The sequence below is a fragment of the Stegostoma tigrinum genome, chromosome 13 (assembly GCF_030684315.1).
Source record: "Stegostoma tigrinum isolate sSteTig4 chromosome 13, sSteTig4.hap1, whole genome shotgun sequence".
NCBI classification, from domain to species: domain Eukaryota; kingdom Metazoa; phylum Chordata; class Chondrichthyes; order Orectolobiformes; family Stegostomatidae; genus Stegostoma; species Stegostoma tigrinum.
This window is the reverse complement of record NC_081366.1, coordinates 21859364-21882454: the sequence shown is the minus strand read 5'-3', so window position 1 is coordinate 21882454 and position 23091 is coordinate 21859364. Positions and strand designations below refer to the sequence as shown.

General features: G+C 41.4%; 1 protein-coding gene across 2 annotated transcripts in view; it reads left to right on the top strand.

Moving 5' to 3' along the window:
* si:dkeyp-23e4.3 (rho GTPase-activating protein 7) overlaps positions 1 to 23091 on the top strand; it is a 178975-nt gene that overhangs the window by 151240 nt on the left and 4644 nt on the right. For both annotated transcript variants that reach the window (XM_048543214.2, XM_048543215.2), the window contains exons 5-13: positions 1150 to 2561; positions 4100 to 4270; positions 7073 to 7232; positions 8107 to 8305; positions 12824 to 13037; positions 13783 to 13897; positions 15017 to 15232; positions 18943 to 19160; positions 21016 to 21189. In XM_048543214.2, the coding sequence (XP_048399171.1) occupies positions 1150 to 2561; positions 4100 to 4270; positions 7073 to 7232; positions 8107 to 8305; positions 12824 to 13037; positions 13783 to 13897; positions 15017 to 15232; positions 18943 to 19160; positions 21016 to 21189 (2879 nt within the window). The remainder of the gene's footprint in view (positions 1 to 1149; positions 2562 to 4099; positions 4271 to 7072; positions 7233 to 8106; positions 8306 to 12823; positions 13038 to 13782; positions 13898 to 15016; positions 15233 to 18942; positions 19161 to 21015; positions 21190 to 23091) is intronic.

Here is a 23091-nt window from a genome sequence, read left to right as displayed (position 1 = left end):
CAAAAACCACAAAGGCATGATTACATATTAATTCTTTGTGATCTACTAATCACGTAACATTTTTGCAAGGGTCTAAAGTAAAAAGTGTTTCAAATGTACGTGTATTACTACATAAGATGGTTGAGAAAATCCCTTTAACTGCTTGTCTATTCGGGACATAAAGGAGTGATTAGCTATATTATTCTCATTATACATGGATTATTGAAGATGCTCGTCCATTCAAATCTGTCCAGAATTGTGGAATGTTATACTCTGTAGACCTTGAGCTCTAATTCCATTTGCACCAGTTAAGTTACCAAGGCAGATTTCCTTCTAACTTTATAATACTACCCACCTTGCCTCCTCACCTCCGTCCTGTGAATGTTACAACTCCTCCAAGAAATCACAAATCACTTCCTCAGCTTTACAAAGTCCCACACCCTTGTGACTACTTCTTTCTTTTGGCATTTGATGTCTCGGCATATTGATTTCAGATGTTTCAAATTCCTCCTTGTCTTCTCCTTACCTCATACGAGCCTGCTTTGTCCATTCCTTTTGACGCTGTTTCTTATCCTTCCTCAGCCCTCACTCTGGCACGCGCTACTCGGTTTTATCCTTTTTTCCTTTACCGCCTCCCCCCCCCCCCCCCCCCCCCCCCCAACCCCACTTCACTCCAACCCCCTCTTTCACTTGTTCTCTTCCTTTCTTCTTTCCTTTTCGCTTTCTCTCCTTGCTTGATCATGCTTGCTCTCATGAGCACTCTCTCTCTCTTTTATCTGACTGGTTTTCTTGCTCTCTTTTTCTCCCTCCCCCCGCCCCCCGCATGTTTTTTTTCTATTGTGTTCTAGCCTCTCCTCTTTCTCTCCTCTACCCTCATATTGGCCTTATTTTGTTTGAAAGTGCCCAAGTTAATGAACAATAGAAATACTTATAAATAATTTAATTAGTATAGATATTGTTGGTTTTGATCATGAATGCAATTCTACTTAAGCTTCTTCAAACAAAAAGCTTGACTAAATTTTGCCATTCTCCATCAGACTCAATGACTATGACCTGATGCATGAATGGGGAAAAAAAAATCACCAAAGTTTCATGCTCCGTCAATGATGGTGATATCTGTTCTTCAGTCTTCGCAAAGAATCAGTGCTTACTTTTGTCTTCTGTTTTCAGAGTGATGATTCTGAAGATGAAGATCCTTGTGCCATCAGTAACAAATGGACTTTTCAAAGGCACAGCAAGCAGTGGTCTCGTGTGGAGACATTAGAGCTTTTCCACCCGGAAAATCTTTGCTTACCCAGTAGCCCATGTTTGAAGAGTGTTGACTGTGATGATATCTTCCCAGAGCTGGAAGAGAAGCAGGAAGTCTCATCAGTTCACAGCAGCAGTAGCAGCAGTGCAGGCAGTGATAGTATCAGCTTGCCGAAAGGCTCTGAAGCACACGTTACAGACTTTGAGACTAGTCGAAGTTCCTCAAGATGTTCCTCAATTAAGTTGCCGTCTGCAGACTCTTCCTTCAGTGGCCCACCATCTCCAAATGAGCTGTCCAGTTTTGGTACTGATGAAAAGGTCACTCAAAAGTTCTCAAAGACCAGGGGAAAGGGTTTGTTAAAGAAAATGGAAAAGCTTCGATTAAGAAGTTCTAGTCAGAAAAGGAACAATCAACAAAAATGTAGGCCATTTATCAGTGTGCCTGTACTTCAAGAGGGATTTGACGAAGAAAAAATGAGAAATCTCAACTGTGTTGACATTGCTGAACTTGATGAGCCCTTTCTTAGACAGAACCCATCATACTCCTTCCAAACCTGCAGTAGTAGCAGTCAATCAGAGAACAGTAGTACAGTAAGCACACCAAGCCCTGTCCTTCGAACTCGGAGCCAAGCCTTCAGTAGAAATCGAGATGGAATGTATATGGAAAATTTTGATTCAGCACCACCATCCTGCAGGAGTGTTAGCCAACAGAACTTTATAAATGAGAAGGGTCAACATGACCATCTTCTTTTTCAGATTCCGCAAAGCCATAAACCAGGAACGTTTCCTAAAGCACTTCAGCATGGTATTGTTTCACCAATAGACACTTCAGTAAACTGGAGAACTGGCAGTTTCCATGGTTATCGTCGAAGTAGGTTTGGCAGGGACAGTCGAGTGAGCAGTTCAAAGGAGATTGATTGTAGACATGACTCCCATGACTTGTTAGACAATCGAGTAAGTATTTATGATAATATCCCAGGGGAGCTTGTTCACCTGAACAATGGAGAGGCAGCAGATGCAGCTGACGATGAAGTGTTTGCGGAGCTGGATGATGTCATGGAGCATGTGAATGGCCTTCAAAGATTCGTGAACAAGTGGTCAGAAAAGTTCTCTGATGAAGGAGAATCTGATTCTGCAAATGACTCAACATCTCCTTATCCATCCTCTCCAAAGGACATCCATCTGGAGATAGAGAAACATCTTGGGTGTGTTAATGAGGAAACACAAGCTAGTAACTTGGACATTACTGAAAAGTCTGCCAATGAATCGGACCCATCCGTCGTGCATTACAAGAGGGACTCAGGAGTTGGCTCATCTTTGACACACAGTAACAGGTATTAACTACTGATCTTACCCCTTTTGTGGAACTACACGGATTAGCAGTATTTACATTACATTTACAATATTGCAAAAATGTTTTGGTGTGGCCATCATGTTTGTGTTAGAATGAATTAATTACTGTAATCACTTTCAAAAACCTGCACTGTTGAATGTTTAACCCACTTTGTGCAACTCGCACTCTGTGATTGCTGTTAGCCAATGCACACCAGTACATGTGCCAATAAATAGTTAAATCATGATTTGTACCATATGTCTGATATGAAGTAAGGCTCTTAATTCCACTTAACAGTTTTCTTCTAATTCCCATTTACGTTCCCTGATTAAATATAGAAGTACTATCATGATGCATTATTGCTGCCATGTGCTTTTTTAAATATAATATTCAAGCAAAGTGGACTGGGGTTAGTGAAAATGCAGGTAGTGCAATCAAGTTGAAAATTCCCATGGGTAACAACACCGAGGTACTTGTACTCTTCAAAGTATATGGGAAGTACAAAATCTCCTTTTCATAAACATTTTATTTTAATTATGATATTAGGGCACTATATTGTACAAGCCAGTCAACATAACTATTGTTAACCAACCATAAATCAGTCTGAAATTCTCCTGTTCAAATTCCTTAGTTCTTGAGTTGTCCAATCTGTGTCATCCATTGTTCCTAACCTGGGTGCTAGAAAGTATTCGCCTCTCCACTGCTAATATCTCGCACTTCCAGTGTGCAAACCAGGCATGTAGCATATTGGCACGTTTGTGTGATGCATGTCAGTTTCAGCTTTGAAAAGGACTTCAGTTCATTAAAAGCTATTGTGTAAATTTTGCAGCTGACTGTGGATGTTCATTTTAAGATTTAATAATGTGACATATAGCAAGATCATGCTGATGCATTGTTGAGATTTTAAGAAAACTGAGCCAGATGAACTTGCAGGACCAAATAAACAATGTTTGCTTTGAGGGGAAAATGATCAGTAGTTTTCCGAAAACCTGAGACTTACTGTTACATACTGAAGTCCTCAAAGATTGAAAATTAAACACTTGAACTTATTTTCATATGGATACAAGCACTAGTAGGCAAATTTTACAAGTTTCAACATTGATTTTTTTTGACTAAAACTGATTAATTCGCACAAATGAAACTAGTATATACTTTGTTTTCAGATTTCAAATTGTTTACTCATGGAGAACTAGATGTTCTTAACGTTTGTTTTGTCATTAAAGCCATTTTCAGCATATTATGAAAGCTGTACTAGTTTCCTCTCCTTAAATATCTCTCCGTAGAGCTTATTACAGTAAAGAAAAAAACTGCATTTTACACCAGCCAATTGTACTGTTTCCTTAAGTTTTTATCTTTTTTGACTATTTTAATACATCCTAATACAATAAGGACTTAAACTCTAATCTAAATATTTGAGTTTAAAACTGAAAATTGCCCACAAGATCATCTTTTGACATCTGTTGTCATTTTGGGAAGAAAATAATTCACCACCTCTCTGGTAGAAGCACATTACCAGCCTAATGCTGTTTTATGTTCCAGGCGACAGAGGTTACACTGGCAGGGTGAACTGAACTTGGATCCTCAGCATTTACACCTCCAGATTGATGGCCAGTCTGCTGCTCAGCTCAACCTCTTACAGAAATTGGCTCTCCTGAAGCTCACAACCCTGATGGACAAATATTCACCCTCCAGCAAGCAAGGCTGGAACTGGTAGGCTGTTGGATATAGTTTAGACTTGGTTTGTGAAACATTTATAATCCACAAACACAATTCAAATTGTTTTATTGATGTCCTCTGCGTCCCTCAATTTTAAATGCAACCTAGTTCATTGGTCCTTACCATTTTTCACTTATGTATATCCCTGATTTGACACAAATTGAACCAATCCCAAAGAATTAAAAAAGAATGTTTAAAATTGCATGGATCAAGGGTTGCAAGAAGCTATTTTTGTGTTTAAAAAAAAAACAAAAGAACTTCAGATGCTGTAAATCAAGAACAAAAGTAAAGTTGCTGGAAAAGCTCAGCAGGTCTGGCAGCATCTGTGGTGGAGAAAACAGAGTTAACGTTTCGGGCCCAGTGACTGAGGAAGGGTCACTGGACCTGAAATGTTAAAGCTATTTTTGTGTAGTTACTGAATAATGCCTCTCTGAGAATCAAAGCACCATCCCTTAATGTTGGTATCTCATGGCCTGCAGTTTGTAGTATGAAAATATTATTTGAAACAATATTTGCTGTTACATGAGGATTGTATTTCTTTTTCATTGCATCAATTTATAGATTATCTATATCCCCTTTTTGATCCTACAGAATCCTTTTATAATTATATAACACGTTTGATTTCAAAATACTTGACCACAGATAATTTATATTTTGTGGCTAATGTATTCATCCTTTCTGATGTAGTGAAATACCTGACAATGCTAAGAAATGTTGTGTTTGGACATTCACTAATTATGCTGCAGCATGTGCCTTTCTAGTTGCTTTTAAATAGTTTATTTATCCCGTATATGAGTTTAAATGCTGGATTTTATGGTATAAGAGGGAACAGAAGATGCTGGCAAACCAATTGGTATAGGGATTGGACACCCTGCCCTGGATTTTCTGGCTTTCTCCATAAAAGTTTAATGGCCTCTTGGCCATTTTTCTTTTTTTCTTCTTTGTTAAATGCAGGACTCATGCCCCTGTCAAGGCAGGATGCCTCAAGAGTTGTATGCCAATTAAATAGTCTGCAACTCTCTGAGCCCAGCAGTACCCCTTGGAGTGATGAACACTTCCAGGACACTTCCCAGCCCCCAACAGCATGGAGCTAGAGTTAAACATAAATGGAGGTGAGGTAGAGGCTTTTTCTGAGAGTCAGGCATCTGGTGAGATGTTTAGTGGGATGGAGTAGATGACCAGGCATGGAGGGCACTCTGAGTCTTGGAGCCTTATTAAAGTGGACTACTCCCATTCACATAGTGAAAGCTGCTGCATTTCACATAATGATGACCTCTCCCTCTCCTTGCTAAATCCGAGTAGTGATGAGATTGATGGCCACCTCACGGCCTCTTTGGTAACTTCTTTTGTTTCTATTTATTTATGGGTGTTGTCATTGGTTGTTGGGACAGTATTTATTCTCAATCCATAGTGACCCTTGAGAAGGTGGACGGTGAGCTGTGGCCTTGAATTGCTGCAGTTCATTTGACGTAAACAGACCCACGATGCTATGAGCCAGGGTTCCAGGATTTTGATCCAGTAACGCTGATGTATTTTTGAGTCGGGACGGTGAATGGCTTGGAGGGGAACTTGCAAATGGTTGTGTTCCATTTGCTTCGGTTGCTCTTGTCCTTCCATATGGTAATGACCTGAGCATTCGAAAGATGCTATCAAAGGAACCTTATTAAATTTCTGCAGGACTCTTCTTGTAAATGATGCACACTGCTACTGCTGTGCAACAGTAGTAGAGGAAACGAATGTTTGTGGATGGGTTGCAGATCAAGAGGGCTGGCCTGTCCTGGACGGTGTCAAGCTTCTTTGCTGTGATTGAAGCTGCACTCAACCAGGCAAGCTGGGGAAGAATTCTGTCACAGTCCTGACTTCTGCCTAGCAGGTCGAGAGCCAGGCCGCAGTGAGAAGTTCTGTATGGGCAGGTACATAACAGTGCCCACGGTACGAAGGGCATTCTGTCTAAATTTGTGAACTTCTCTCCTGTTTATCTGACTTCTGTGAGGTCCCACAGGTCAGCACAGAAAAGTGGTCTTCAAGTGGCAGTCATTTAATTTTTTATCCGCCCTCAAAAGAGCACTTGTTTATACTCACTCTCTGTTTAATAATGGCCTAAGTTGACAGCTGTATTGTAGATGAAACTGTCAGCATTGTTCACCGTTACTCTGTAAAACTGATTGCAATACTTAGCTGTAAATGCAAGCAATCTGGAAACTGTTGTGACTAATGCCCTGATTTCCCCCAAAGATGAATTGTTTCAGGCTTTGCAAATACAATCAATACAGACTCAGTAAATGGACTGGAAATTAACCTCTTCTGCATTATTCCAGCTTTGAAAAACAAATGATTTTAAGCTGCAAGCTTTGTTAAACAACTCTCTAAATAGCACCTATGCAGTATGATTCCTTCAATTTATAAACTCAACTATTAAAATGAGCTTAAACTATAATGAAATTAGTTATTTTCTTTTAATTTCTCCCTTTAAGTCCCATGTATGTGTTAAATGTGTATTCTAAACCCTACATCTTCCTGCTTTGCTGTTTGTGAGAAACCTCCAGTCTGATTACTGCCTGCATTGTTTTCAGATGCCAGTGGCAGCTTCAAATTCAAATCAGTGTCAGAAGAGAGGAAACCTAGACCTCACTAAACCTTTCTGGGCACTTTTATTACAGGCCAACAGAGTGCATCACTTCTTTTCTGGCTGACTGTAAAATACCGTCCGATTTGTGTTCTGTGCAATGCAAGAACAGCAATGACTGTGTGTTGTATATAAAATCTTATTAACTGTTGAATTTCTGATTTCTGTAGGACAGTTCCAAAGTTTATCAGGAAGATGAAAGCACCTGATTACAAAGACCATGTAGTGTTTGGTGTTCCATTGTTGCTAAACATGCAGCGTACAGGGCATCCATTACCAAAGGGTATTCTGCAGGCCATGCGTTTTCTCAGGAGCCATTGTCTTGATCAGGTTTGTATGACTTCATTTTTTAAAAATTGATTTTGATCAGTGTTTATGCTCGACACAAAGTAAGAATGTCCGGTTTCGTTTTACTTGATGAAACCATTGGTTGGTGTGTCCTGGTCAAATGTAAAATGGACCGAAAACACAAGTTGCTGGGAAAGCTCAGCAAGTCTGGCAGCATCTGCGAAGAAAAATTGGAGTTAACGTTTCGGGTCTCATGACCCTTCCTCAGAACTGTAAAATGGTCCAGATGTGTGTCTTAACCTCGGCTTCAGAAGTACTCACTTTATATGTGCGGACTCCATTTTAATCAATCAGTCTCTGAGTGAAGTAGGTAATTTAGTGCTAATTTATGGCAGCTTTATTCTCTTGATTTAACTCATGCTTGCAAAACCAGAATACTTCAGATTTGGGATTCCTTATAATCTATAGCGAAAGGAAGCTTTCACAGCTTTGTGACCTGAGTTCAAAACCTGGAAAGAAGAGAGGGTTGTTGGGGTAATTTTGATTTTGGGCCATACAAGATGGCTTGTGGTGTCTGTGCCCCAGGTTTTATGTCGACTGATGTTGCCCCTGGTGTGTTTGTTAATACTACAATGCAAAAAAAGTAAAGCGATTTAATAATTTATTTAAAAGCTTTATATTAAAAGTAAGAATTATTACTGACTGTGCTTCCTCAAATTTGGTTCCATTCACAGTGGACTTGCAGGAAGGTTGAAATGAAGCATTAAGTTATATTTTTGATACAGGGTGACTTGGATTTTTATGCCAGTTACTGCTGAAAAAGCTGTGATCGTGTGTTTCTTAAAAAGATTTTTAAAAGTTTGTTTACTTCTAATTTTATGATGTTTAAATGCCTTTCTCATATACATTATATTAGGTTGGGTTATTCAGAAAATCTGGAGTAAAGTCAAGGATCCAGGCACTACGAGAAATGAATGAGAGCTGTCCTGATGGAGTCAGCTATGAAGGCCAGTCTGCATTCGATGTAGCAGACATGGTAAAACAGTATTTCCGGGATCTACCTGAACCCTTGTTGACCACCAAGCTGTGCGAGTCATTTCTCCATATTTATCAGTGTAAGAGTACTTGTTAAAGTCATTAATTTTGTTTTTTTTTAATTATTGACTGCAATAGTCAGATGTTGTTTCTTGCAATACAAACACTATATTCCTCCTATTTAAAAGGCGCTTGTTCCTGCAGAGCGAGAGTTAATTTGTCATATTCCACCCAGTGTTAAAATTGAGGTCAGAGTGAGCTTTGGCAAAATTTCTCAGAATGAGATGAGCAGTTGGTTGAGACCTGTACCAATTATAGCTGTGTTTTTGTTAATGCTTTACCCATGTGGCCCAGTGAATTTCTCACTAGGCAGGGACAAGATGCCAATTAAGGTGCATTAGAGCTTACTAGGCAACGGCCTAGGGGTCGTGTCATTGGTCCGTCAATGCGGAGACCCTGGTAATATTCCAGGTACCTGGGTTCAAATCCTGCCACAGCAGATGATAGAATTGGAATGCAAAGAAAATCTGGAATTAAGAGCCTAATGATGCTCAAAAATCTATTTTTGTAAAAATGCTCTTTTGGGGAAGTAAACTTCCATCCTTCTTTGGTCTGGCCTACATGTTTCTCCAGACCCACAGCAATAAGGTTAACTGTAAGCAATTAGGAATCGACAATAAGCACTGGCCTAGCCAGCTGCGCCCACATCCTGTGAATGAATAAATAAAAAGTTGCATTAATGGCCCAACTTAACTCATTAATATTCAGCTTCCTACCTTGCCAAACAAACTAGACATAGAAAAATCTAGACAACAAAATCAGAGTGAGTGCCTGTCAACTTCAACTCCCCACTAGGTGCAAGCAGTTTCTATGCCATTTGGTCCCGAACAGCATATCTGAGCGTGATCCGCAGGTTCTAGCCGTGCATGTGGCTTGGTCATGGTTGTTGGCATTTGCTGTTTGCCAACACCAACTTACCCAGGACCACCATGGCACTGCACCCCCCCCCCCCCCCCCCACCCCCCCCAATCAAAAAAAAAATTCCACGTACCAGGCTTGGCCTTGTGTTTTGGGTTGCAGCAGGGATCTTCAGGGACAAGTGCCTGGATCACGGGGTGCTGCAGGCTGTGTTTGAGGGCTTGCTCACTCTCTCGATGCTTGTGCAGTTAGCACATTCCTACATTCTTGCAGCATCCTGCGTGGCTGAGTCTGTTGGTGCAAAGCACATTGGCCAGAGGCAAAAGCTATTCATGCTACTGTATTGATGTTACGTGCCGTAAGTGTGGTTGTCGATAAAAAGGTTTTTGAGTGGAAGCATGCCGAAACATCAGTTTAATAGCAGCACATGCCAGTTCCCTGAACCGTAAATGCAGTGCCTGTGTATATACCTGAATGGGCACATGGAAAACTGAGAGGGGGCTAGTCCTCAGTTCAAGCCAGGGAACTCTGCTGGTTGTCCAGAGGTCCCAGTACAGTCAGTCAGGGGCACAGTCCAGTGGCTTGGTCATAGTCACTTGTCCACTTGGGTCATTCATACAAGGGTCTGTGTGACTGCGGTTCAGGGAGTGGGCAAGGGTCTGGCCTGTAGGGCCACCAGTTGGGGACAAGGAGTTGCAGATTGTCAGATAGGGAGATGCAAAGGCAGCGATTGGGGTCTGGTCAGTTGTTTTAAGGGTCAGCTTGTCAAAGTCAGTCAGTGGTCTGAGGTGAATACAGGCCTGGCTGTCTGTCCCTTGATCATTGAGGAGGGTCAAGATATTCTGTAGGGGCATTGGGGATATTGGCAAAAGGAGTGTGTGTTGAGGTGGGGGGTGTGGGTAGGTAGCAGGGGCATTTGAGGAGGTTGAAACCAAAATGATGATGAGATTGGTGGGGGGGGGGGGCAAACTTGGTGTATCGTGGGGTGTGCAGAACAACATCAAAGGGGCTCAGAAGCTACTGGAGGGATACTTATTGGCAGTGTAACCAACAGTGCGGCCTCCACAAGGGGAGCATCCTTTAAGATGTGATGTTGAGTTCAGGGGAAAGAGGGGGCACTTGGAAGTGACATTCAGTGTGGTGGGCCTCCACATTGAGGGAATGGGCGGAAATGGGCAGTGCTAGGTAAAAGGGGCATAAAGGCTCTGGGATATTGCGGGGGGAGAGCCTTGTGACCAGAGAGAGTGCTTATGGAGCTCCCCACAATCACTTGCTGTTCCCTGGATGCTGACTAGAACTGAGAAATGACTTGAACAACACTCTGGGTGGACAGATTCAGCGTAGAATCCCAGTCTGTCAGAGGTGGTCATATTGAAGGAGCAAATGTATGAAGCGTTTGCAAACTCCATTACATTTAATTTCCAAACACTTCCATTGAACCCATTGCAGGGTATGTGGATTGAACACACTAATGCATCAAATGTGCGTTGAAGGCAGATTGCACTACCCTATTGGTGCTGACCAAACTAACATTATCATCATATTGCTGCTAACTTCAGCAATGGTAACTTTGAAAGGAGGTAAATGCTGAACCAACGAGCCGCAGGATTTGTGAAACTATTAAAGGTGCTGAGGGATGAGGGGAATATGGTTGCGTTGTTTGTCGTGCAAGAGTGATGATGGACCCTAATGAAGGCATTGGAAAAATGGAATGATTAAAGTGCTTTCTGGATGGGAAGGGGGAGTGGAAGCACAGCAAGATCTCCCTAGGATGTTATTGGGTGATCACTCAGCTGACAAAACACCTTCAAGTTGGCCATGGTGGAGTAGGTGACAGGGTTGCTGAGAAGCTGGTTCTGCAGCTCTGAGCAGGCTAGGAGTGACTCCCTGTAAAGTTTGGACAGTCCTGGATTATCCTTGCGTGCTGTGCTGTGCAGAATTAGAGCTGGCAGCAAGGTGAGGTGATAGAAGCTAAGGAGCCAGGGGTAATGGGAGCAGTTGTCCGAGGTGAGGAAATTGAGATGGAAGGAAGTCATCTTCACGGATGACCAAACCTGGCTGCCTTGGGCCCTACAAGGCAGATAGGACCTAATTGCCACCCAGTTCCAGTCAATGCCACCATGGATTATCAAGGTCAACCTGCGAGCATTTGGTTCACACTGTGGTGGCAAACAGCAGTTTGCATTTGTTCCTTTAGGAGGTCCCTTTTGCTGGATGTCAATTTAATGCTCATGGTTGGGCTTGTCTGAGTACTTGCCTGAACGCAAGGTTCACTTACTGGACAATGACTACATGTGGGTGATACTGAGCACTGGGGAAAGTGTAGCAGGGTCTCAGAAGTCAAGACAGGATGGATCTAAAATTAGGTAACGTGCGACTCAGCAACCAGAGTGAGAAAATGGAGTTGCGTGTGAGAGGGAGTGTCAGCCATGTCAACTGTGTGCTGTGGGTGGCATGGGTTTGGATTCTGTGTCACTGTGCTACCAGTGAGGGACATAGCCAGGCTCTGTGCACCTGGGCAAGTGATGGCAGCAGCTTCTCTAAGCTGGCATGGGGGCAATAAATGGCTGATGTCCACCTGAGTAACAAGCTGTCTTAGGAACAGCATGTGGTAAGAAGAGTCTGGAAGCAGATATGAAGCGTGCCACATTGGCTGGGTAGATCATTAATGAGACACATTTGGTAAGACACATGGTGAAAACTTAGGCCTCGCGCAAAAATCCCTCCAAAAATACTCAACATAACATAACTAAGAGCAGTCAGCTTCAGTCTACTGTTTCTTTCCTTCCTACTGTTGAAAGGATTCGAATTGCTGGATCTCATTTCACTTCAGAATTTAAAGTCAGTGAAGTAACCTTTATTCTTCTATTCAACTAGAACAATACAACTACTTTTCTCCCTGGCTTTTGAATCAAAAAAAAGACACATGACAGTTTTTAAAGTGACCCAATGGCTGTTTTACGAGCGAGCAGATGGAGAGATGTGGATCCTCCGTTCCAAATTCTGCGAGACTACTGGGTAATCACATACGTGGGCAGTTTTCAGAATTCAATTTACCAAGGAAACAGCAGCGAGCCATAAAGTCCTCTGAGCCAATTCTGTCTTTCTATAAGACCACATCCAATCAGTTCCATTTTCTGCATTTCCTTTGATGCCTTGTGTTTAGTGATCTTTACATCAAAAGGGAATCTTTCTGATTCAACGAGTTTGGCATTTTAGAGAGATATGAAATTATTAATGTAGCCTTTTGGTTTTAGAAAGCACCACGTAAGCTAATGATGTGCTTTCTTATCTACAATACTATTTTTTAAAAAGAATTTGCACATGGATGGTTTAATGGTTTAAGATGGTGACTTTTATTTTTGTAAAAACACTAATTAACCAAATTTTTTGGTATATTTTGTTGCAGTTTGTAGGACCAAATATTGTACTAGAAATGATGGAGGAAGTGGAAATCATAAGAGTTTTTGTAAGAAAAGTAGCTGAATATTGTGAAAAGTAAAACTGAAAATGCAATTGCATTTCCAGAGAGCCAGCAGAAGCAATTAATATCTGAATAAAGTCTGCTTCTTGTGTTGGTCAGTTCTGTTTACTGAAGTTGATTTGCTGTCCCTTCTGGAGTGCAAGAAATGGTTATTTATTTATCCAACTTTGACTTTTATCTCTGTGCTTGTCTACAGTTCTTCCAATAGACCAACAACTTCCAGCTGTGCAGGCAGCCATTCTGCTTCTTCCAGATGAAAATCGCGAAGCTCTGCAGACTCTTCTCTTCTTTCTCTGTGATGTTGTGGCTTGTGTCAATGAGAACCAAATGACACCTACAAACCTTGCAGTCTGCCTGGCTCCATCCCTCTTCCACCTCAACACCCTGAGAAGGGAAAGCACTACCTCAAGGTAAGTTTTTGACTTTGTGTAAAAGAGGATTTTAACCCTCTGGAGATGTGGAAATAAGAGGAATTTCTGTACCTGTGCACACTTAAAAGGCATACAATGTCTACCCATCACGCAATCAATTTTAAAGTGCTTGAAGTTGATTTTGTCCCCCTCGGCCAAAATCAAATTACCCCTAAAGGGGCAGCAATAGCAGGAGCCTCAGACTTCCTCCCCTTTCTTAGGTTAGGAGGCTTTGTGCAATACTATGGTATAAGTGGGCATGTGAATGGGAGAATTGTAAAATAAATATAGACATCATATCATTCTATACCAGGTTATCTCCCAATTAAGTCAATGTGCAGAGTTAGGGTTGTTCTATCATTTCATTGGCCCAAGACTACAGCAACTAAATGGATTGTACCATGAACTATGTTTGTGCTGAGACAGGCCTGTCTGAGTTCCCATTCTGTAATGCGTGCTGAATGCTGTTTTCCCCCTTGAGAGAATGTAAGTTTAATCTGCAGTCAAGAGGGGGAGCTTTGAATTTATAATTGCAGATAAAGCTGTGCTTTTATTTCTTGAGTTTAGCTTTTGAAGGTTTAAAGCCAGGCTGCGAACTGGCTGCTTATCGTCTCCTGATAGCTGTGATCCTGTGCTGGAGTGGAGGAATGTTGCCAGATAGTATCCCTAGAATAGATGTTACACACAGTTTGTGCACAACACTAGATAGCAATTTAGATATTGCTTTCTTTCTCCTCCCGTCTAGGGTGAGCCAGAGGAAGTACAGTCTCGGGAAGCCTGACCAGAGAGATCTGAGTGAAAATCTTGCTGCCACACAGGGGTTGTCCCACATGATTACAGAGTGTACAAATCTCTTCCTGGTAATGACTTCCTTCTGCAAACTGTTACTCTTTTGCTGATCGGTGCTGATTAGCAAAAGTTAATTTTCAATTTGTTTTCTGTTGTTAATTTTTTGTTTCATTCATAATTCATAAACGTGAGTTCCATTGCACAACAATGTAACTGAAGCAAAAATCAAATTCAACACAGACATCAGTCATCTGTCCAAACTACAAAGAATCAGTTTCCTTAGCCAAATGTAAACACACATCATCTGATCCCTGGAGCACAGTAAATAATTCCAAAACATCATCTGTTCACCAACCACCTCCCCCTCCCCCTCCCCCCCCCCCCCCACCCCCCAACAACCACCACCCCATCCCATATTCTGCCTATTCATAGCTGTGCAATAATAATCAATTAAAGTATGATTAAATCTTTCAGTCTGAAAGTTAATGTACAAGCAGCACTTTTTTTTTGATCCCTAAAAGCTAGGAAGTGTCAGAGTCCTACAGCATGGAAACAGACCTTTTTTGGTACGACCAGTCCATGCTGACTCTAATCCCAAACTAAACTAGCCCCATCTGCCTGCGTGTGGCCCATATCCCTCTAAACATTTCTTATTCATGTACTTATCCAAATGTCTTTTAAACATTGTAACTGTACCTGCATTGACCACTTCCTCTGCAAGTTCATTCTACACAGAGAACACAACGTATAAAAAATTTTCCCTCCTGTTTTCTTTTAACCTTTCTCCTCTCGCCTTTAAAATATGCTCCTGAGTCTTGAAATCCCTCACCCTAGGGAAAAGACACCTGCCATTCACCTTATCTGCGCCCCTCATGATTTTATAAACCTCTATAAGGTTACCCCTCAACCTCTTACGCTCCAGGTAAAAATGTCCCAACCTATCTAACCTCTCCTTGTAACGAAAACCCGCTGTTCCTGGTGAACTGGCCATGGAATTTTTAAACTCCCTTTGCCGTATTCTTTTAATGCACGCTAAATTTACTCAATTTTCTAAACTTGACTGTATGTACTCGGATGTAAAGAGAAAGTAATTGTTTACTTATTGTCCTTTCCTGACATGGCTCTCCATGCTGGTAACCTAACTTGTGTGATGTAATTAAGGTAATGGCAACTTTTATTTCCTCTGGCAGGTTCCTGAGCAATGGGTAGAGCAGTGCCAGAGCTTGTCCATTGGCCAGGATTTCCAGTCTGACTTTGAGGATGGTCCAAACCGCTCTGCCTGGTATTTGAATGTGAAGGCTGCTCTGCAGGGCTCTTTGCACAACTTGCTGAAGGAGGCGAAGGAGAAATTTAAAGGTTGGGTCAGCTGCTGCAGTGTAGAACATGTGGAAATCGCATTCAAAAAAGTGAGCAATGATGACAAGAACTCAAGTCTTTCTTTTCAAAAAAAAGGTTTTAATTGTAACACATGACATTCTTTAAGGTACTGGATATAAGTGGATTCTGAGAATATATCCCCGCCCCGGCAGAAAATTTCTGGGGTCATGTACTCCGGATAAGGAGTCAGCTATTTAGGACTGAGCTAAGGAGATTCTTCTCAGGGGATTATGAACTTTTGCGACTGTGGATGCCTATTCAGTATTTTTAAGATTGATAGGATTTTGGATACAAAAAGCATCCATCGATGTGGTGAAAACATGCAACGTTAATCCAATAATTGATTGAATGGTAAAGTAGACTTAAGAGGTTACATGATCTATTCCTGTATCTATTTCTTACGTTAATATAAATGTAATTCAGTAGTAATCTGAAAAGGAGATCTTAGAGCAAGATTACCAAAATGTTTGGTCAAAGACGATAAAATATAAGAGCAGAATTGGGCCATTCAGCTCATCGAACCTGCACTGCCATTCAGTCATAGCTAGTATGTTTCTCGACTCTATACTGCCCTCTGCTCATGACCTTTTTGATTCCCTTACCAATCAAGAACCTATCTATCTCTGTCTTCAATGCACTCAATGACTTTTCCTTCACAAAACTCTCTGGCAGAGAGTTCCATGCATTCACTACCCTTTGACAGAAAACAGTTCTTCCTCCTTTCAATAGTGAAGGATTGTCCCTTCATTTTGAGGCTGTGCTCTTGGGTCGTAGTCTACTAGTGGAAACATCATTTCTATGTTGTTCTAACCAGGCTTCTCAGTATTTTTCTAATTTCAATCTGCTTTCCCTCATCCTCCTTCTAATTTCCATTGAGTACAGACCTAGAGTCCTCAACTGCTGCTCATTTCACAAGCCCTTTGTCCTTGGATCATTCCTGTAAACATCTTCTGGATCCCCTCCAATGCCAGCACGTTGTTCATTAGATATTGGCCCAAATGTGGTCTGACCAGAGCTATATACAGCCTCAGCAATACATTTAATCTCTTCAATTCTAGTCCTCCTTGAAATTAATAGTAACATTGCATTTATCATTCCCAACTGCCAACTGAACCTGCACCTCTTCTTCCTACCAAAGCGCATGACTTACACTTTTTTCCCCACATTGCATTCCATCTGCTACTACTTTGCCCACTCTCCTAACCTGTCCAAATCATTCTACAGCCTCCCTTCTTCCTCGACACTGCCTGCCCCTCCATCTGACTTTGCAAAGTTTGCAGATGAGACAATGCCCTCAGTTCCTTCGTCCAGATAGTTAATATATGTAACGTGAATAATTGTGGATTTCTTTCAATGAAGGGTTTTAAAGGATGAGAATAAAAAGAAGGGAGTGGTGTATTTTTTTTTTTTGAGAATGCCACAAAGTGGAGCTAAAAGCCTGACTGCCAAATGTGATGAGACTGATATTTGGCCAGAGGAGACAAAGGAATAAAAGATTTGGAGAGGAATCATGTTTGCGGGAGGTGGTTTTAAAAAAAAATCAGTAAAGATGGGAATGAATACTGAGTGACAGATAGCAAGTCACACAATCATTTCCATTCATGAAATGATTGAACAGCACGTGTGAATAATTGTGGCATTACCTTGGTTAGCCTCGTGTGAGAGCAATTGTCATCTGCAACACCTTTTGTAATAATTTATGCTGGCCTGACTAATTTCGAGTGTTGCAAAATAACTCTCTCTTTTGGGTCTATTTGCATGAGCATTTGGATTAGTAATTTTGGAAGCCATTTGGTACTACTTTTGAGCAGCATCAGTCCTGTTTTTTATTTTGTTGAAACTATTTTAATTGAAATGTCAAATCTTGCAATGTTTGAGTTCAATCATGGCTGCCATGTGGTAATATGATTCAGTATCAGAATGAATGAGGGTCAGGATTAGAGTGCCCAGACTAATTCTAATATTCGTTTTCACTATGAAATATTTAATACCTTAAGCATTCAGATCACCCAGATAGATCCTAGGTATATTACACTTTTTTTGAGAGAGTTTTATTTATGCTGACTACACTGTTTTCTATAGATTGTATTAAAGAAGTACAATTAATGAAATTCTATTCCCCTTCAGCCAATCTTGAATAATGCTGGGTCTGGAGTTTAAAGCAGTGTTCTGACTGTATGTCTTATGTTGGTTTAGTCTAACTTCTCCTCCTTTAGCTGGTATATTTTAAAAAAATCAGATCTCAAGCAAACCATTCTTGTGGCCTTCTGGCACAAGATGACAATCTGTTCTGAGTGCCCAGTTTTTATGCTATAGGTCTATTCTCGAATGTTATTTTTACAAAACGTTTGTTGGTGTTAAAGTATCAGGCTTGAATGGATTCAGTTGTGGGTCAGATCTGGCTCCGAGTGACATGCTGAGCTGAGCTGTACCGTGTTTTTTTTCTGCATAGTGATAAGGGCACTAGACCAGCAATTCAGAGGTCCACATGAATGTTCTGAGGACATGGGATCAAATCTCATCATGGTAGTTGGTGGTATTTAAAAATCAATGAATGAATCTGAAATATATAGCTAGCCTCAGTAACGGCGACCATGAAACTAGCATCAGTATACTGCATAAAAGTTAACAAAGCTCATTCTGGCTTACATTTTCTTTTTGAGAGGAATGTCTGGTCCGGTTTACAAGTAATATATTTGACCCTTTAATTGCCGTCGGAAATAGTCCAGCAGCCACTCAGCCCAAAAGCAGTTCGAAATAGGCAGCAAATGTTATCCTTGCCAGTAATACCCAGCTCTTGCACAAGAATAAAAATTAATCACTCCTATCTGCTTAAACATAGAAAGTAGGAACAGGCTATTCAACCTTCAGTATGATCATGGCTGATTATCCAAACCTGTTCCTACTTTCTCCCCACGTTCCACGTTTGCTTTTCTAATTGATACACACGAAAAAAATTGCTGTTGTAAGTGGGGCGTTTATTTGATTTTTTTTGTTTTGTTTCCCATAATCCAGGGATGTTGTGAATCTATGCCACTGGATAGAGACTAATTAACCCTGCAGGACCAAGAATTCCAGAAAGGAAGGGCTAGATTTAATGCTTCCTTGCCAGTTTGTTTGAAGTGAGGCATTCACTAATCCACAGGGTCTGCCTGCCTGCCCCTGACCCCGCCCCATCTCAATTGCACTTGGTGCAGGGAAATCTGCATCCATGAGTTACAAATGTAACCGCCTTAAGTGGCCAATTGTCAGAGGTTAAATGTGGCCAAATTTAACCAACGATGGGTAAGGTGGCTTGTGGCTAGCTTGATGGATTTCCCTGCAGGGACTGGTGCCAGGCAGGAAAAGAGAGTTCGCTCTGAGACTTTCGCCCACTTAGGTTGCCATGCCCATCTGCTGACAACTCCACGACCCTCCCAACTCCATAACCACCTCAATCCCAACCCACTCCTATCTCTTGCTAGACCCTACACAAATCCTGATCCATTGCCATTTGAGTCTATCCCAAGCAATTGAAAGATGGCCAACAAATCAAAAGTGTTCATTACCTGCCTTTAGGACAACTGCAGTTCCCCCTTGCTGGGTTCTCCTATTGTTATTTAGCTGGTTGGAGTAGTGAATCTGATGCCTGGTAAAATTAGACCTGAGCCTTATGTCAGCATTATAGATTTAATGATGGCATTTGGCATTGACAATGCATTATTTTAACTTGAAATCTGCCATTAATCAATATTTTCAGGTTGATGATAATCATCCGTTGCGGTCATGGAAAGTATCTACTGAAGTGGACAAGACACCAGAGGAGATTCTAAAACATTTGCTTAGAGAGCATCATCTCTGGGAGAAAGACCTCCTTCAGTCAAAGGTCATCGAGAATCTGGATGACGAGACTGAGATATATCATCATACCATCAGTAGTGCATTCCCACATCCAGCCAGAGATTACACTGTATTGAGGTGAGCTCCAATGATTTTCTTTCAAAATGTATACATGATCCTGTATTGAAAATGGTACATTTATGTAATTTCCTTGGAGACTATTCTTTGCTCAGACTTTGGAACTAAAAGCATTGCTGTCATGGGAAACCTGATTTGTAACATTGTTCACCTCATAAGCGGTAAATTTCTGCTTATCAGTTCACAAAAATGTCAGCAGAATTTGCTGCGTTGTTATAATGGAACTGGCCTACAGCTTTCTCACTGCAACTGTTTGGGTCCAGAAGTAGTCACCAAGCCTGCGTTGGAATGTCTGAAGAACAGACAGAAGTACTGGTCATGGCAAACGTGGATTACCTGCCTCGATGTAAAATCCTAAATTGTGGATTTTTTCCCCCTTGGCCCAGGAACTCCCTACCTACATCTGTGACACCACCCACGCTCTCCACCTCCTCCAGAACTTCCAATTCCCTGGTCCCCAACGCCTCATTTTTACTATGGACGTCCAATCCCTATATACCTGCATTCCCCATGCTGATGTTCTAAAGGCCTTGCACTTCTTCCTGTCCCACAGGCCCGATCAGTCCCCCTCCACTGACACCCTCATCTGCTGAGCTGAACTCGTCCTCACCCTCAACTTCTCTTTCGATTCCTCCCACTTCCTACAGACAAAAAGGGGTGGCCATGGGTACCTGCATGGGCCCAAGTTATGCCTGCCTCTTTGTAGGGCACATGGAACAATCCCTCTTCCAAAGCTACACTGGTCCCATCCCCCATTTCTTCCTCAGTTACATTGATGACTGTTTCGGATGACTGTTGTGGACTTCACAAGCTTCAAAATCTCCCCTCCCCTGACCGCACCTTAAAACCAGCCCAGCTCATTCCCGCCTTCCTAACCTGTCCTTCCTTCCACCTCCAGCCCCACCCCATCTCCGACCCATTAACCTCATCTCACCACCTTGACCTGTCTGGACTGACCTATCTCCTCCCTCACTCCCCACCTACATTCACATTCACTGGCTCTAACTCTGTCTCTTTGACCTGTCTGTCTCCTCTCCACCTATCTGCTCCTTCTTTCCATCTTCTATCGGCCTCCCCCTGTCTCCCTATTTATTTCAAAATCACCTTCCCCTCCCCGACTTCTGAAGAAGGGCCTCGACCCGAAACGTCAAACTTTCCTGCTCCTCTGCTGCTTGGCCTGCTGTGTTCATGCAGCTTCACACCTTGTTATCTGAGATTCTCCAGCATCGGCAGTTCCTGCTATCCTTGCGGATTCATATACGATTTTCAGGTGAAGGCGTTAACAGGTCAAAATGGCTCCTGATATCTCACATAACAGCCTTTCTGTGATGTATCTCAACAGAAAATTTCCATTAATAACAGCCCTTTAACGAGATTTTTAAAAAAAAATTTCTTTCATGGGATGTAAGTGTCACTGGCAAGGCCAGGAATTGTGCCCATCAGTAATAGCCTTTGACAGTGATGATGAGTTCCTTTCTTGATCCACTGTGGTCCAGCTGTTGTAGGTACATGTGCTGTTAGGGTGGGAGTTCCAGGATTTTGGCATTGTGAAAGGAATGTTCATTCTTAAAAAAAAAATTAAATTTAAATATTTATGCAGGTGTCCTGATCCTATTCAAAATATATTGAGATACAAATTAACCTACAAATTAAATTGTAGAATTGTGCATCTTGTCTTTGATTGCAGATGAATTTCTGATGTGCTGTGGAAGTTCTATATGATACTTTAACCGGATACAGACCAAATGCAGGAAAATGGGATTAGTTCAGTTTGAGAAACTTGGCCTGGACGGGTTGTGCCAAAGGGCCGGTTTCTGTACTGTGTGACTCTGTGTATGGTTTTATTTCATTGCAGGACCTGGCAGACAGACACTCAAACAGGAATGTGTCTATTAGCTGCCACTAGCGTGGATGTTAAAGAAGCTCCTTTGCTAGGAGTCCGAGCAAATGTGATCACATCCCAACATCTCATCGAACCAATTGGAGCAACAAAATCCAAGCTCTCTCATGTCTGTCGAATAGATACAAGGTAAATGGAAAGGATTCAGAGTTGTCTTGGGTGATGTGAGCTATTCAGAGATTCTAAAAAGGTCATTACAAATTAATGTTGTGGTGTTTATATTGTATCAATTTTCGATGGTATGTGTTCTTTTGTGGCAAATCTGGAGATTAAAGAATCGTAAAGTTTACAAGGAGATACTATTGGGCCAGTGTGTTCAGGCAAGTTTTTGGAGCTATTCACCTTGATGGTAAGAGAGTGCTGTTAAACAAGGGTGGCGTCTGAACAATAGGACTTTGGTACAAAAAACCAGGCGAAGAATTGCTTTAGGGGTTGATGGAAAATGGTAACGGAAAGATGTCAGTACTGGGAGTGACTTATTGGGCCCCTGATGGTAACTACAATGTGGGACAAAGTGTGCAACAATAAATCTTGGGTTCTTGTGATAAAGTGATGGCAATAATTGTGCGTGACTTTAATCTGTATATAAATTGGAAAATTGGAATGGCAGTAGTAGTCTGGTTAAGGAGTCCATTGACTGATTTCAAGATAATTTCGTAGAACATTTTGGAACCAAACATAGAGCAGGTAATATTAGATTTGATGTTGTGTAATGCAACAGGATCGATTTAACTTCAGCGTTAAGGCACCCTTGGGTGGCAGTGACTACTATATGATTTGATTTTTTTTTGTACCCAGTCTGAAAGGGTGAAGATTGGGTTCAAGACTAGTAGTTCAACCCTAAATAAGGCTAACCATGTGAGTACAAAGGTTGAGATTATTGAAGTAAATTGCCTTTCTAGGCTAGGGATAGCTCAACAGATGTATATTGACAGGCATTTTAAGGAGATATAGGGGGAATATACTTATTCTGAAATAAAGAATTCAAAAGGAATGACCCAGTATCCATGGAATCTAGTTAGGAATGTGGAAACAAATAGCAAAAGTTTCTGCAAGTACTTTTGAAAGGAAAAGCATAAGTGAAATGCGTGTTGGCCCTCGAGGATTGAAAATGAAGAGGTTGGTAGTAGATCAGAAATGGCAAATTAAACAAATAAGTATTTTGCTTCTGCTTTCACTCTGGCGTGTATAACCATTATTTCAGTAATAGCTATAAACAAAGTGTGTGGTGGGGGAAGAGAAACCTAGTGAAATCACATGGGAAGGAGAACTGAGCAAACTGTTGAGCTGCAGGCTGACAGATTTTTGGATTCAGGTGGACTTTGTTTTGGGTTATTAGAGGTTATTGATGAGATGGTAGATACAATGGTGTTAATTTTTCAAAATTCTCCAAACTCCACAAAGGTTCTATCAGAGTAGAAAATAGCAAATATAACCCTGCTCCTCAAGGAGGGAGGGATGTGTGAGGCTGTAGGGCAGTCTCAATGTTTGTCATGGTGAACCTGTTACAACTTCTGATTAAAGACATTACAGCTGTGCACTTGGAGAAACTTGATGTAATTGGGAGGAGTCAACATGACCTCATCAAAGGGGAATCTGTCTTTAACCAATTTTATTGGCGCTCTTTGAATGAGTAACACGTACTGTAGATAAAGGGGAATCCTTTGCTTTCCAGAAGTTGTTGATAAGGTGCCATGTTAAGGGTTATATGGAAAATAAAAGCACAAAGAATAGGAAGTAACATTTCAGCAGATTGGAGAGTGGTTGGCTGAAAACTTTATGTACAGATGGGTTTTTATTTGATTGACAGGGTATGATGAGTAGAGTCTTGCAAGGATGTGTGCTTAGGTCTTGCCTTTTTGTAATTTGGTATCATCTAAGTCATTGATGCAATGAAGACTAGGTAGCTAAAGTCACAAATGACTAAGATTGGAAAATATGTTGTAAAGAATTCACAGTTTAAACAGACGTAGGTCGGTTGAGTGAATGTGCAAAAATGTAGCAGATGGAAGATTATGTGGGACAATGGAT